This window comes from Chiloscyllium plagiosum, unplaced genomic scaffold, assembly GCF_037043375.1.
Source record: "Chiloscyllium plagiosum isolate Xiang-an unplaced genomic scaffold, Cpla_swu_hap1 HiC_scaffold_39, whole genome shotgun sequence".
In the NCBI taxonomy this organism is placed as follows: domain Eukaryota; kingdom Metazoa; phylum Chordata; class Chondrichthyes; order Orectolobiformes; family Hemiscylliidae; genus Chiloscyllium; species Chiloscyllium plagiosum.
Window position 1 is genome coordinate 798,729 of NW_028270177.1, and position 12,088 is coordinate 810,816.

General features: G+C 60.0%; 1 protein-coding gene across 3 annotated transcripts in view; it reads left to right on the plus strand.

Moving 5' to 3' along the window:
- The window catches only part of trpm7 (transient receptor potential cation channel, subfamily M, member 7), a 199,448-nt gene that overhangs the window by 86,689 nt on the left and 100,671 nt on the right, over window positions 1-12,088 (plus strand). For all 3 annotated transcript variants that reach the window (XM_087981216.1, XM_087981215.1, XM_087981217.1), the window contains one exon: window positions 10,419-10,617. In XM_087981216.1, coding sequence (XP_087837342.1) covers window positions 10,419-10,617 — 199 coding nt within the window. The remainder of the gene's footprint in view (window positions 1-10,418; window positions 10,618-12,088) is intronic.

A 12,088-nucleotide genomic window follows, 5' to 3' on the forward strand; every position in this document is an offset into this window, starting at 1 on the left:
CGCGCCCCTCTCTCTCGCGCGCGCGCGCGCCCCCTCTCTCTCTCTCGCGCGCGCGCCCCCTCTCTCTCTCTCTCTCGCGCGCGCTCTCTCTCTCTCTCTCCCTCTCTCTCTCGCGCGCTCTCTCTCTCTCTCTCGCTCTCGCTCTCTCTCGCGCGCTCTCTCTCTCTCGCTCTCTCTCTCTCTCGCGCTCTCTCCCTCTCGCGCGCGCTCTCTCCCTCTCGCGCGCGCTCTCTCCCTCTCGCGCGCGCTCTCTCTCCCTCTCGCGCGCGCTCTCTCCCTCTCGCGCGCGCTCTCACCCTCTCGCGCGCGCTCTCTCCCTCTCGCGCGCGCTCTCTCCCTCTCGCGCGCTCTCTCCCTCTCGCGCGCGCTCTCCCTCTCGCGCGCGCTCTCCCTCTCGCGCGCGCTCTCCCTCTGCGCGCGCTCTCCCTCTCGCGCGCGCTCTCCCTCTCGCGCGCGCTCTCCCTCTCGCGCGCGCTCTCCCTCTCGCGCGCGCTCTCCCTCTCGCGCGCGCGCTCTCTCTCGCGCGCTCTCTCTCGCGCGCTCTCTCTCGCGCGCTCTCTCTCGCGCGCGCTCTCTCGCACGCGCTCTCTCTCGCCTCTCTCGCTCTCGCTCTCTCTCGCTCTCTCGCTCTCGCTCTCGCTCTCTCGCGCTCTCGCGCTCTCGCGCTCTCTCGCTCTCTCGCTCTCTCGCTCTCTCGCTCTCTCGCTCTCTCGCGCTCTCGCTCTCTCGCTCTCTCGCGCTCTCGCGCTCTCGCTCTCTCGCGCTCTCGCGCTCTCTCTCTCTCTCTCGCGCGCGCTCTCGCGCTCTCTCTCTCTCTCTCTCTCTCTCTCGCGCGCGCGCGCCCCCTCTCTCTCGCGCGCGCGCGCCCCCTCTCTCGCGCGCGCGCGCGCCCCCTCTCTCTCGCGCGCGCGCGCGCCCCCTCTCTCTCGCGCGCGCGCGCCCCCTCTCTCTCTCTCGCGCGCGCGCCCCCTCTCTCTCTCGCGTGCGCGCGCCCCCTCTCTCTCTCGCGTGCGCGCGCCCCCTCTCTCTCTCGCGCGCGCGCGCCCCCTCTCTCTCGCGCGCGCGCGCGCCCCCTCTCTCGCGCGCGCGCGCCCCCCTCTCTCGCGCGCGCGCGCGCCCCCCTCTCTCTCGCGCGCTGCGCAGCCCCCTCTCTCTCTCTCGCGCGCGCGCCCCCTCTCTCTCTCTCTCGCGCGCGCGCCCCCTCTCTCTCTCGCGCGCGCGCCCCCTCTCTCTCTCGCGCGCGCGCGCCCCCTCTCTCTCTCGCGCGCGCGCGCGCCCCCTCTCTCTCTCGCGCGCGCGCGCCCCCTCTCTCTCTCGCGCGCGCGCGCCCCCTCTCTCTCTCGCGTGCGCGCGCCCCCTCTCTCTCTCGCGTGCGCGCGCCCCCTCTCTCTCTCGCGTGCGCGCGCCCCCTCTCTCTCTCGCGTGCGCGCGCCCCCTCTCTCTATCGCGTGCGCGCGCCCCCTCTCTCTCTCGCTGCGCGCGCGCCCCCTCTCTCTCTCGCGCGCGCGCCCCCTCTCTCTCTCGCGCGCGCGCCCCCTCTCTCTCGCGCGCAGCGCGCCCCCTCTCTCTCTCGCGCGCGCGCGCCCCCTCTCTCTCTCGCGCTGCGCGCGCCCCCTCTCTCTCTCGCGTGCGCGCGCCCCCTCTCTCTCTCGCGCGCGCGCGCCCCCTCTCTCTCTCGCGTGCGCGCGCCCCCTCTCTCTCTCGCGTGCGCGCGCCCCCTCTCTCTCTCGCGTGCGCGCGCCCCCTCTCTCTCTCGCGTGCGCGCGCCCCCTCTCTCTCTCGCGTGCGCGCGCCCCCTCTCTCTCTCGCGTGCGCGCGCCCCCTCTCTCTCTCGCGTGCGCGCGCCCCCTCTCTCTCTCGCGCGCGCGCCCCCTCTCTCTCGCGCGCGCGCGCCCCCTCTCTCTCTCTCTCGCGCGCGCGCGCCCCCTCTCTCTCTCGCGCGCGCGCGCCCCCTCTCTCTCTCGCGCGCGCGCGCCCCCTCTCTCTCTCGCGCGCGCGCGCCCCCTCTCTCTCTCGCGCGCCGCGCGCCCCCTCTCTCTCGCGCGCGCGCGCGCCCCCTCTCTCTCGCGCGCGCGCGCGCCCCCTCTCTCTCGCGCGCGCGCGCGCCCCCTCTCTCTCGCGCGCGCGCGCGCCCCCTCTCTCTCGCGCGCGCGCGCGCCCCCTCTCTCTCGCGCGCGCACGCGCCCCCTCTCTCTCGCCGCGCGCGCGCCCCCTCTCTCTCGCGCGCGCGCGCGCCCCCTCTCTCTCGCGCGCGCGCGCGCCCCCTCTCTCTCGCGCGCGCGCGCGCCCTCTCTCTCTCGCGCGCGCGCGCGCCCTCTCTCTCTCGCGCGCGCGCGCGCCCCCTCTCTCTCGCAGCGCGCGCGCGCCCCCTCTCTCTCGCGCGCGCGCGCCCCCTCTCTCTCGCGCGCGCGCGCGCGCCCCATCTCTCTCTCGCGCGCGCGCGCCCCCTCTCTCTCTCGCGCGCGCGCGCCCCCTCTCTCTCGCGCGCGCGCGCCCCCTCTCTCGCGCGCGCGCGCCCCCTCTCTCTCGCGCGCGCGCGCCCCCTCTCTCTCGCGCGCGCAGCGCGCCCCCCTCTCTCTCTCTCTCGCGCGCGCGCGCCCCCTCTCTCTCTCTCTCTCGCGCGCGCCCCCTCTCTCTCTCGCGCGCGCCCCCTCTCTCTCTCGCGCGCGCGTGCCCCCTCTCTCTCTCGCGCGCGCGCGCCCCCTCTCTCTCTCGCGCGCGCGCGCCCCCTCTCTCTCTCGCGCGCGCGCGCGCCCCCTCTCTCTCTCGCGCCGGCGCGCGCCCCCTCTCTCTCGCGCGCGCGCGCGCCCCCTCTCTCTCGCGCGCGCGCGCGCCCCCTCTCTCTCGCGCGCGCGCGCGCCCCCTCTCTCTCGCGCGCGCGCGCGCCCCCTCTCTCTCGCGCACGCGCCCGCCCCCTCTCTCTCTCTCGCGCGCGCGCCCCCTCTCTCTCTCTCGCGCGCGCGCCCCCTCTCTCTCTCTCGCGCGCGCGCCCCCTCTCTCTCTCTCGCGCGCGCGCCCCCTCTCTCTCTCTCGCGCGCGCGCGCGCCACCTCTCTCTCGTGCGCGCGCGCGCGCCACCTCTCTCTCGCGCGCGCGCGCGCGCCACCTCTCTCTCGCGCGCGCGCGCGCGCCCCCTCTCTCTCTCTCGCGCGCGCGCGCCCCCTCTCTCTCTCGCGCGCGCGCGCGCGCGCGCCCCCTCTCTCTCTCGCGCGCGCGCGCGCCCCCTCTCTCTCTCGCGCGCGCCCCCTCTCTCTCTCGCGCGCGCGCGGCCCCCTCTCTCTCTCGCGCGCGCGCGCCCCCTCTCTCTCTCGCGCGCGCGCGCCCCCTCTCTCTCTCGCGCGCGCGCGCCCCCTCTCTCTCTCGCGCGCGCCCCCCTCTCTCTCTCCCCTCGAGGGCGCGGGGGCAGAGGGCGCGGGGGCGCGAGAGAGAGAGAGAGGGGGCGAGCGCGCGCGAGAGAGAGAGGGGGCGCGCGCGCGCCCCCTCTCTCTCGCGCGCCCTCTGCCGCCCCCGCCGCCGCCCTCTGCCGCCCCCGCCCTCTGCCGCCCCTGCCCTCTGCCGCCCCCTCCCTCCTCTCTCCCCCCCTCTCTCCCCCCTCTCTCTCTCCCCTCCCACCTCTCTCCCCCCCTCTCTCTCCCCCCCTCTCTCTCCCCCCCTCTCTCCCCCCCTCTCTCTCCCCCCCTCTCTCTCCCCCCCTCTCTCTCCCCCCCTCTCTCTCCCCCCCTCTCTCTCCCCCCTCTCTCTCCCCCCCTCTCTCTCCCCCCTCTCCTCTCCCCCCCTCTCTCTCCCCCCCTCTCTCTCCCCCCCTCTCTCTCCCCCACTCTCTCTCCCCCACTCTCTCTCCCCCCCCTCTCTCCCCCCCCTCTCCCCCCCCCTCTCTCTCCCCCCCTCTCTCTCCCCCCCCTCTCTCTCCCCCCCGTCTCTCTCCCCCCCGTCTCTCTCCCCCCCGTCTCTCTCCCCCCCCTCTCTCTCCCCCCTCTCTCTCCCTCCCCTCTCTCTCCCCCCCCTCACTCCCCCCCCTCTTCCCCCCCTCCCTCCCCCCCTCTCTCCCCCCCCTCTCTCTCCCCCCCGTCTCTCTCCCCCCCCTCTCTCTCCCCCCTCTCTCTCCTCCCCTCTCTCCCCCCCCTCACTCCCCCCCCCTCTTCCCCCCCCCTCCCTCCCCCCTCTCCTCCCCCCCCTCTCTCCCCCCCCTCTCTCCCCCCCTCTCTCCCCCCCTCTCTCCCCCCCCTCTCCCCCCCCACTCACCCCCCTCTCTCCCCCCCCTCTCTCCCCCCCTCTCTCCCCCCCCCTCTCCCCCCTCTCTCCCCCCCCTCTCTCCCCCCCTCTCTCTCCCCCCCTCTCTCCCCCCCTCACTCTCCCCCCCCTCTCTCCCCCCCCTCTCCCCCCCTCTCTCTCCCCCCCTCTCTCTCCCCCCCTCTCACTCCCCCCCCTCTCTCTCCCCCCTCTCTCTCCCCCCCTCTCTCCCCCCCCTCTCTCTCCCCCCCTCTCTCTCCCACCCCTCTCACTCCCCCCCCACTCTCTCCCCCCCCTCTCTCACCCCCCCCACACTCCCCCCCCTCTCTCCCCCCCCTCTCTCCCCCCCCCTCCTCCCCCCCCACCCCTCCCCCCCTCCTCCCCCCCCCTCCCTCCCCCCCTCTCTCACCCACCCCCTCTCTCTCCCACCCCCTCTCTCTCCCCCCCTCTCTCTTCCCCCACTCTTCCCCCCCTCCCTCCCCCCCTCACACTCCCCCCCCACACTCTCCCCCCCCTCCCCCCCCCCACCCTCCCCCCCCTCACTCACCCACCCCCTCTCTCTCCCACCCCCTCTCTCTCCCCCCCTCTCTCTACCCCCTCTCTCTTCCCCCCTCTCTCCCCACCCTCTCTCCCCCCCCTCTCTCCCCCCCTCTCCCCCCCCTCTCCCCCCCCCTCTCTCCCCCCCCCTCTCTCCCCCCCCCTCTCTCACCCCCCCCTCTCTCCCCCCCCCTCTCCCCCCCCCCCCTCTCTCCCCCCCCCTCTCTCCCCCCCTCTCTCTCCCCCCCTCTCTCTCCCCCCCCTCTCCCCCCCCTCTCTTCCCCCCCCTCTCTTCTCCCCCCTCTCTTTCCCCCCCCTCTCTCTCCCCCCCCTCTCTCTCCCCCCCCCTCTCTCTCCCCCCCCCTCTCTCTCCCCCCCCTCTGTCTCTCCCCCCCCCCCTCTCTCACTCCCCTCTCCCCCCTCTCCCCCCCTCTCCCCCCCCTCTCCCCCCCCTCTCCCCCCCCTCTCCCCCCCCTCTCCCCCCCCCTCTCCCCCCCCTCTCCCCCCCTCTCCCCCCCCCCTCTCCCCCCCCCTCTCCCCCCCCTCTCCCCCCCCTCTCCCCCCCCCTCCCCCCCTCTCTCCCCCCCTCTCTCTCTACCCCCCTCTCCCCCCTCTCTCCCCCCCTCTCTCTCCCCCCTCTCTCTTCCCCCCCCCCCCTCCCCCCCTCTCTCTCCCCCCCCTCTCTCTCCCCCCCCTCTCTCTCCTCCCCCTCTCTCCCCCCCTCTCTTTCCCCCCCCCCTCTCTCCCCCCCCTCTGTCTCTCCCCCCCCTCTGTCTCTCCCCCCCCCTCTCTCTCCCCCCTCCACCCTCTCCCACCCCTCTCCCCCCCCTCTCCCCCCCTCTCCCCCCCCTCTCCCCCCCCTCTTCCCCCCCTCTTCCCCCCCCTCTTCCCCCCCCCTCTTCCCCCCCCCCCTCTTCCCCCCCCTCTTCCCCCCCCTCTTCCCCCCCCTCTTCCCCCCCCTCTTCCCCCCCCCTCTTCCCCCCCCTCTTTCCCCCCCCCTCTTCCCCCCCCCTCTTCCCCCCCCCCTCTTCCCCCCCCTCTTCCCCCCCCTCTTCCCCCCCTCTTTCCCCCCCCTCTTCCCCCCCCTCTTCCCCCCCCCCTCTTCCCCCCCCCTCTTCCCCCCCCTCTTCCCCCCCCCTCTTCCACCCCCCTCTCCCCCCCCCCTCTCTCCCCCCCCTCCCCCCCACTCTCCCCCCCCCCCCTCCCCCCCTCTCTCTCCCCCCCTCTCTCTCCCCCCCTCTCCCCCCCCCTCTCTTTCCCCCCCCCTCTCTTTCCCCCCCCTCTCTTTCCCCCCCCTCTCTTTCCCCCCCCTCTCTTTCCCCCCCCTCTCTTCCCCCCCCTCTCTTTCTCCCCCCTCTGTCTCTCCCCCCCCTCTGTCTCTCCCCCCCCTCTGTCTCTCCCCCCCCTCTGTCTCTCCCCCCCCTCTCTCTCTCTCCCCCCTCCCACCCCTCCCCCCCCCCTCTCCCCCCCCTCTCCCCCCCCTCTCCCCCCCCTCTCCCCCCCCTCTCCCCCCCCTCTCCCCCCCTCTCCCCCCCTCTCTCCCCCCCCTCTCCCCCCCTCTCCTCCCCCTCTCCCCCCCCCTCTCCCCCCCCTCTCCCCCCCCTCTCCCCCCCTCTCCCCCTCCCACCCCCTCTCTTCCCCCCCCCCTCTCTCTCTACCCCCTCTCTCTCCCCCCCTCTCTCTTCCCCCCTCTGTCTCTCCCCCCCCTCTGTCTCTCCCCCCCTCTGTCTCTCCCCCCCCCTCTCTCTCTCTCCCCCTCCCCCCCCCCTCTCCCCCCCTCTCCCCCCCCTCTCCCCCCCCTCTCCCCCCCTCTCCCCCCCTCTCCCCCCCCTCTCCCCCCCCTCTCCCCCCTCTCCCCCCCTCCCACCCCCTCTCTTCCCCCCCCCCTCTCTCTCTACCCCCTCTCTCTCCCCCCCTCTCTCTTCCCCCCCCCTCTCCCCCCCCCTCTCTCTCCCCCCCCCGCTCTCTCTCCCCCCCCCCGCTCTCTCTCCCCGCTCTCCCCCTCCCTTCTCTCTCCCTCCTTCTCCCTTCTCTCTCTCTCCCTTCTCTCTCTCGACATACCTTCTCGCTCTCCCCCCTCTCTCTCTCTCCCCCCCCTCTCTCTCTCTCTCTTCCCCCTCTCTCTCTCTCCTCCCGCTCTCCCCCCGCTCTCCTCCCGCTCTCCTCCCGCTCTCCTCCCGCTCTCCTCCCGCTCTCCTCCCGCTCTCCCCCCGCTCTCCCCCGCTCTCCCCCGCTCTCCCCCGCTCTCCCCCCGCTCTCCCCCCGCTCTCCCCCCGCTCTCCCCCCGCTCTCCCCCGCTCTCCCCCCGCTCTCCCTCCCTCTCCCTTCTCTCTCTCGACATACCTTCTCACTCTCTCCCCCCTCACTCTCACACAAGCACATATACACACACACACTCTTACATACTCACACAGACAGACACACACTCTCAGGCTTATACTCCATCACATTCCCACACAAGCTTTACCAAACTTTCCCACACGCAAACACACACTCTGTCATGTGAACTCTCACTCTCATGCACACACTCACTCACTCTCACACATGCGTACATCTATGGGGTGAATTTATATTTGCTCAAATGTATTTGGAGGTACTTTCTGTTTTGCGCAAAAAATGCACAATCTTCACGGCAATTAATCCATGTAATATTTTGTAAATTCTACTTTGGAAGTAGAACCAGTCTGACTCAAGGTTGGGATACTGACAGACTCTAACCTCAGACCTTTAATGTATTTTCTGAGCTGAGATGTCACATTTTGTTATAAAACCTTATAAGAAGTTCTGGGATTTACATATTAATGAACTGAAACCTGCAACCCATTCTAAAAGATGAAAGACTTAACAACAATCTTGGTTTGTTCAATATATCATTTCAGTTGCTTGACACTAATCTTTTGCTATAAATTCTGTGTCTTATGCTCTGCAACCTGATGAAGGAGCAGCGCTCCAAAAGCTAGTGCTTCCAAATAAACCTGTTGGACTATAACCTGGTGTTGTGATTTTTAACTTTGTATACCCCAGTCCAACACCAGCTTCTCCATCATTACAAAAATAAAGCATTTAGAGTGGTGGGAGCTAATTTGACAGAGAAATACCTTCTGTCATTAGATCTATGTGGCACATGGGTACCCATGTATTTGAAGGACAAAGCATGTTAAACTAATAATGTCATTGATTGTGATACTGATCTGACCATTGACATAACACACTCGCAGTATTTAGATCTCAATGTGCGGCTGTACTTTGTAAGGACAAAATTCATAACAAAAGCTTAAAAGGCTTTGAGTATCTGAATCTCCAGTTTTTCTTTCTTAGATGCCAGTGACCGTTTTGATGTCACAATTTTTCATTGACAGTAAATTCTAGAATTTAAAAAGTTGCTGATTTACTGGACTATGCCTTTGTGCAGTGTGGGTAGCTGCTGCTTGGCGCTGGAGTATCCTATTGGGTGTAGAATTCCAACCTGCTAAAAGGACAAGATGCCAACTGCCTCAGAAAGGTGCACTTTTGTGCTTGTACTTGCAATTGCAAAAAACAAGTATATTTTGGAGCTTCTCTTTAATGCAACACTTGGCAAAGTGACCTCTGTTCGCCGACGTTAAAATTAAATGATCTGACACCTGTAAGCACTGGCACCTTACAATTGGAAGATGGATGGTTTAGAAACTGGTTTAACATGATTCATTTCAAACAGATAAGCCATAATTTAGCATTTGGCATGTGTGTTCCTTGAAGTTCTGGCAGTCAGCCAAACAGAATAATATATTAACAAGATTCTAAATCAAGCTTGCTGCTTGGCAAGGTACTGTTGATTAGGGGGGAAAAAAAAACCTTGCATGTGTATGGTGCTTTTCATAACCTTGGGGTATCCAAAAACACACTGCATTCAAATCAATTATAGAATCAATAAAAGTTATAATGCAGAAGATTGTTAATAAAGCTTGTTGCTTCTGTATAGATGCTAAGCTCTGCAATTAAAGCTATCTATTCTAATCACATTTTTTTCTGATTTCATCACCTTTTTAGAGGTTTACCTTTTCAAATACTTCCTTAAATGATCACCTCCATCTCAGTGTTAAAGGCATACCATGCTGTAATAATCCTTGGTGAAAAATTCTCATCTTGGCTTTTGCTACATCTAAACCTGATAATTCCAATGCACTCCTGGCTGGTCATCCACTTTGTAGCCTTTGTGAACTTCAGCTTATCCAGAGTTCGGCTTACTGTGTCATAACTTGCATGAAGCCTCAATCATCTATTTTTCGCTGCTCATTAACATATGCCAGCTCCTAATTCAGCAACAACTCAATTATAAACTCTCATCCTTGTTTCAATACTGTCTATGGTCTTGTCCTTCTTTCTAATCATCTCGAACTCCACAACTCTCAAATCTGTGCTGCTGCCATTCTGACCTTTTTTTTTATTCAGTTCCTTTTTTAGTAGCTTCATCATTGGTGGTTATGTCTTCTGCTGCTACATCCCTGAGCACTGGACCTCCCTAAATCCACCGCTTTCCCCTGCGCACACCCCAGCTCTGACAAATATATCTTTTTGACCAAACTTTGGTTGCTTGGCTTCATATTGCCTGAAGAGGATCTGGAGCAAATTTTGCTCTATAATGCCTCTGGATGATTTATCAGACATAATGTTATTTACTTATTTCTTAGTGATTTAAACCCAGAGTCTATGCTCCCTTGTTAGTGTTCTTTCAACCAGTGGAAATAATTCTGCAATTGTATCAGTCTTCATTTTGAAAATCTTTTGGAACCATCCATAACCTACTCTGCTCCAATTTTAAGAGATCCCAACTGTTTGAAGCTACAGTTTCATATGACAGTGCGCAAATATCTTGCCCCACTCATGCCATATCCTAAATAATGTCTCCACTGCTTATTCTAGAATTTAATTTTAATTTTTTTTCTTTGTCTTCCACCAGTGTAAAGGTATGTGTGCATGCACTCATATCTCTCTTTTTCAGGTTAAAGCAAAACCTAGCCATTAATATTATGCTTTTCTTCACTGTTGTTGACCCAAGATATACATTGAATTGAATTGAATGGCATTTGCCATCCACCTTCCCTTCTATCTGTATTCATCCTCAGTTTGTCCTGTTGTCTAACTTGACACTGACAGATTCCACTTCAACGTATATCCAAAATATACTGTTGTGATTAAATTACTTTGAATGAAAATGAAAGATCTTTTCTCAATTTCAACAAAATTACTTCCATAGATATAAAAAATTATCAGTGAAGCTGGGGAGAGGGTGAAAGTGGTGGAGAGTGCCCTAAGTTGGTGTATAGTCATGGTTTAAACTGCTTATAGTTTTAATTGAATGAGGGTCCCTTAAGTGCCTGAATTTTGATAAGTGTTATAGTTAATAAATTATGATTATATCATCTCCAATCTGCCTACTAAAGTTTGTTTTTCTCCATGCTTAGAACGTCTGTATTTAAATTATGCATATTCTATCAACTTGACAGATGGGTAATGACTGAAAATTGTAGATTTGATTTAAGTTGAGGTATTTTTATGAAAGGTAATTTTGGAATTTGCAAGATACCTTTTCCAAAACCTTTTTTACTTGGAGTAGGTCATGACATGTTGCACTTACAAAGCCTTAATTCATGATCATCTGCATTCTGACAGGTGTTGTTGTGGACGCCTCGTCCGGCAGCATCTTGGCTTCACTGCAAGCCTGGCAATGAAGTATTCCGACGTAAAATTGGGTGAGACTGAAAACTTGGAGAAAGAGGAATGGTCAGTGGAAAAACATACTAATGAGAGTCCGACAGATGCTTATGGAGTTATTAACTTTCAGGGAGGGTCGCATTCTTACAGGGCTAAGGTTGGTAGAATTTGAGTTCTGTTTCTTTATAGATGTATTAAGTTAGTCAAGTGATTCTTTACACCATAGTTGATTTTGTGTCAATTTAGTGAGGTACTTGTTCTGGTATCTGCAGTCAAAATGTTACCTTGAATATGAGATGCTGCCTAATTTCAGTTGTCCAGCTGTGGGAATGACAAATTTTTAAAGCCCTTTAGAAGGAAAAGTCATATGACAAGTTTTATTTTCCAACTGAAGGAAGTTGATTCTCATCTGTCAAATATTCGTATTCAATAAACCTAACCTACAGTGACTAATGAATACTCTACTGTAGTGTTTCATTTTCTGTTTGGTCAAGCTCACTTGTAATAAAAATTTCTGAGGGTAGCATGTTTTTGTGAATTATGTTTGTTGATAAATTTAGTGAAATTCTTCACCTTTGAAGAGGCAGCAACATACTTGAATCATGAATTTGTAAGAAAATGCAGAACATGCACAGATTTTGGTTTTCAACAGAAGTAACTTTTCTTACTGTATATACTCGAGTATAGGTTGATCTCAGATCCACCCCTTATTTTGACTAAAACATCTTGTATTTTCCATATAATCTCTTATAAAAGTTGACCCTACTATATCCCATTAAATCGCATTTATTCATTCATTCTGGTAAATCTGTTCATTGCTCTTTGTTTACTATATCGCATCTCTATTCATTCATTCATGACTACTTACTGCACTTGGTTTACCACTGCACACTTTGATTCATTCATTCATTCAGACCGATACCAACTCTATCGGTACTTATCGCACTTTGTTCACTATACATGCAAAAGTTAATATTGCTAAAATGTTAATCATTTTAATTGTGCCATCATGTCTGAATGAAAGTGAGATATATTCGCTACATACCAATATATCATTAATTCTTTTACAAGTTTGTTAATGTTGTTGAGGTTCATAACAAAGGAGAGTAAATGGAGGGGGGGGAATGGAAGAATTTGGCGGGAAAATTCAAGACGCTTACATATTCCGAATTTAATGTTTAATTTTCAATCTGCCATTATACCAGGCCATGAAGCTGTTGAACAGTGTGATTTTGCAGGATTTCAATGAATCATTGACATGTTAAATTTTCAGATCGGATTCTTGCTTTTATCCGATTATTGCCTTTACCATAATTCATTGTGTTTTTCTTCTTCACCTGAAATTACTTGTGCGATCAAATCAACTTTTGCTAATAATATGGTATTTTGAACTGCAGCCTTAATTTCAGCCCCTCAAAACTTGTACCCATGTATTAGTTGACCCCCTAATTTCATCTTTAAACAGCCACCTTCAAAATTTGACCTATACAGGAGTATATATGGTACTTATTTGTTCATGAGATGTGGGCATCACAGATTGGGGCAGCTAAGATGTTGGTATCGACATGCCTTCTTGAACCACAGTCCATGCATTCGCTGTCCTTGTCCTCCTGGGTGGGAGAGGTTGT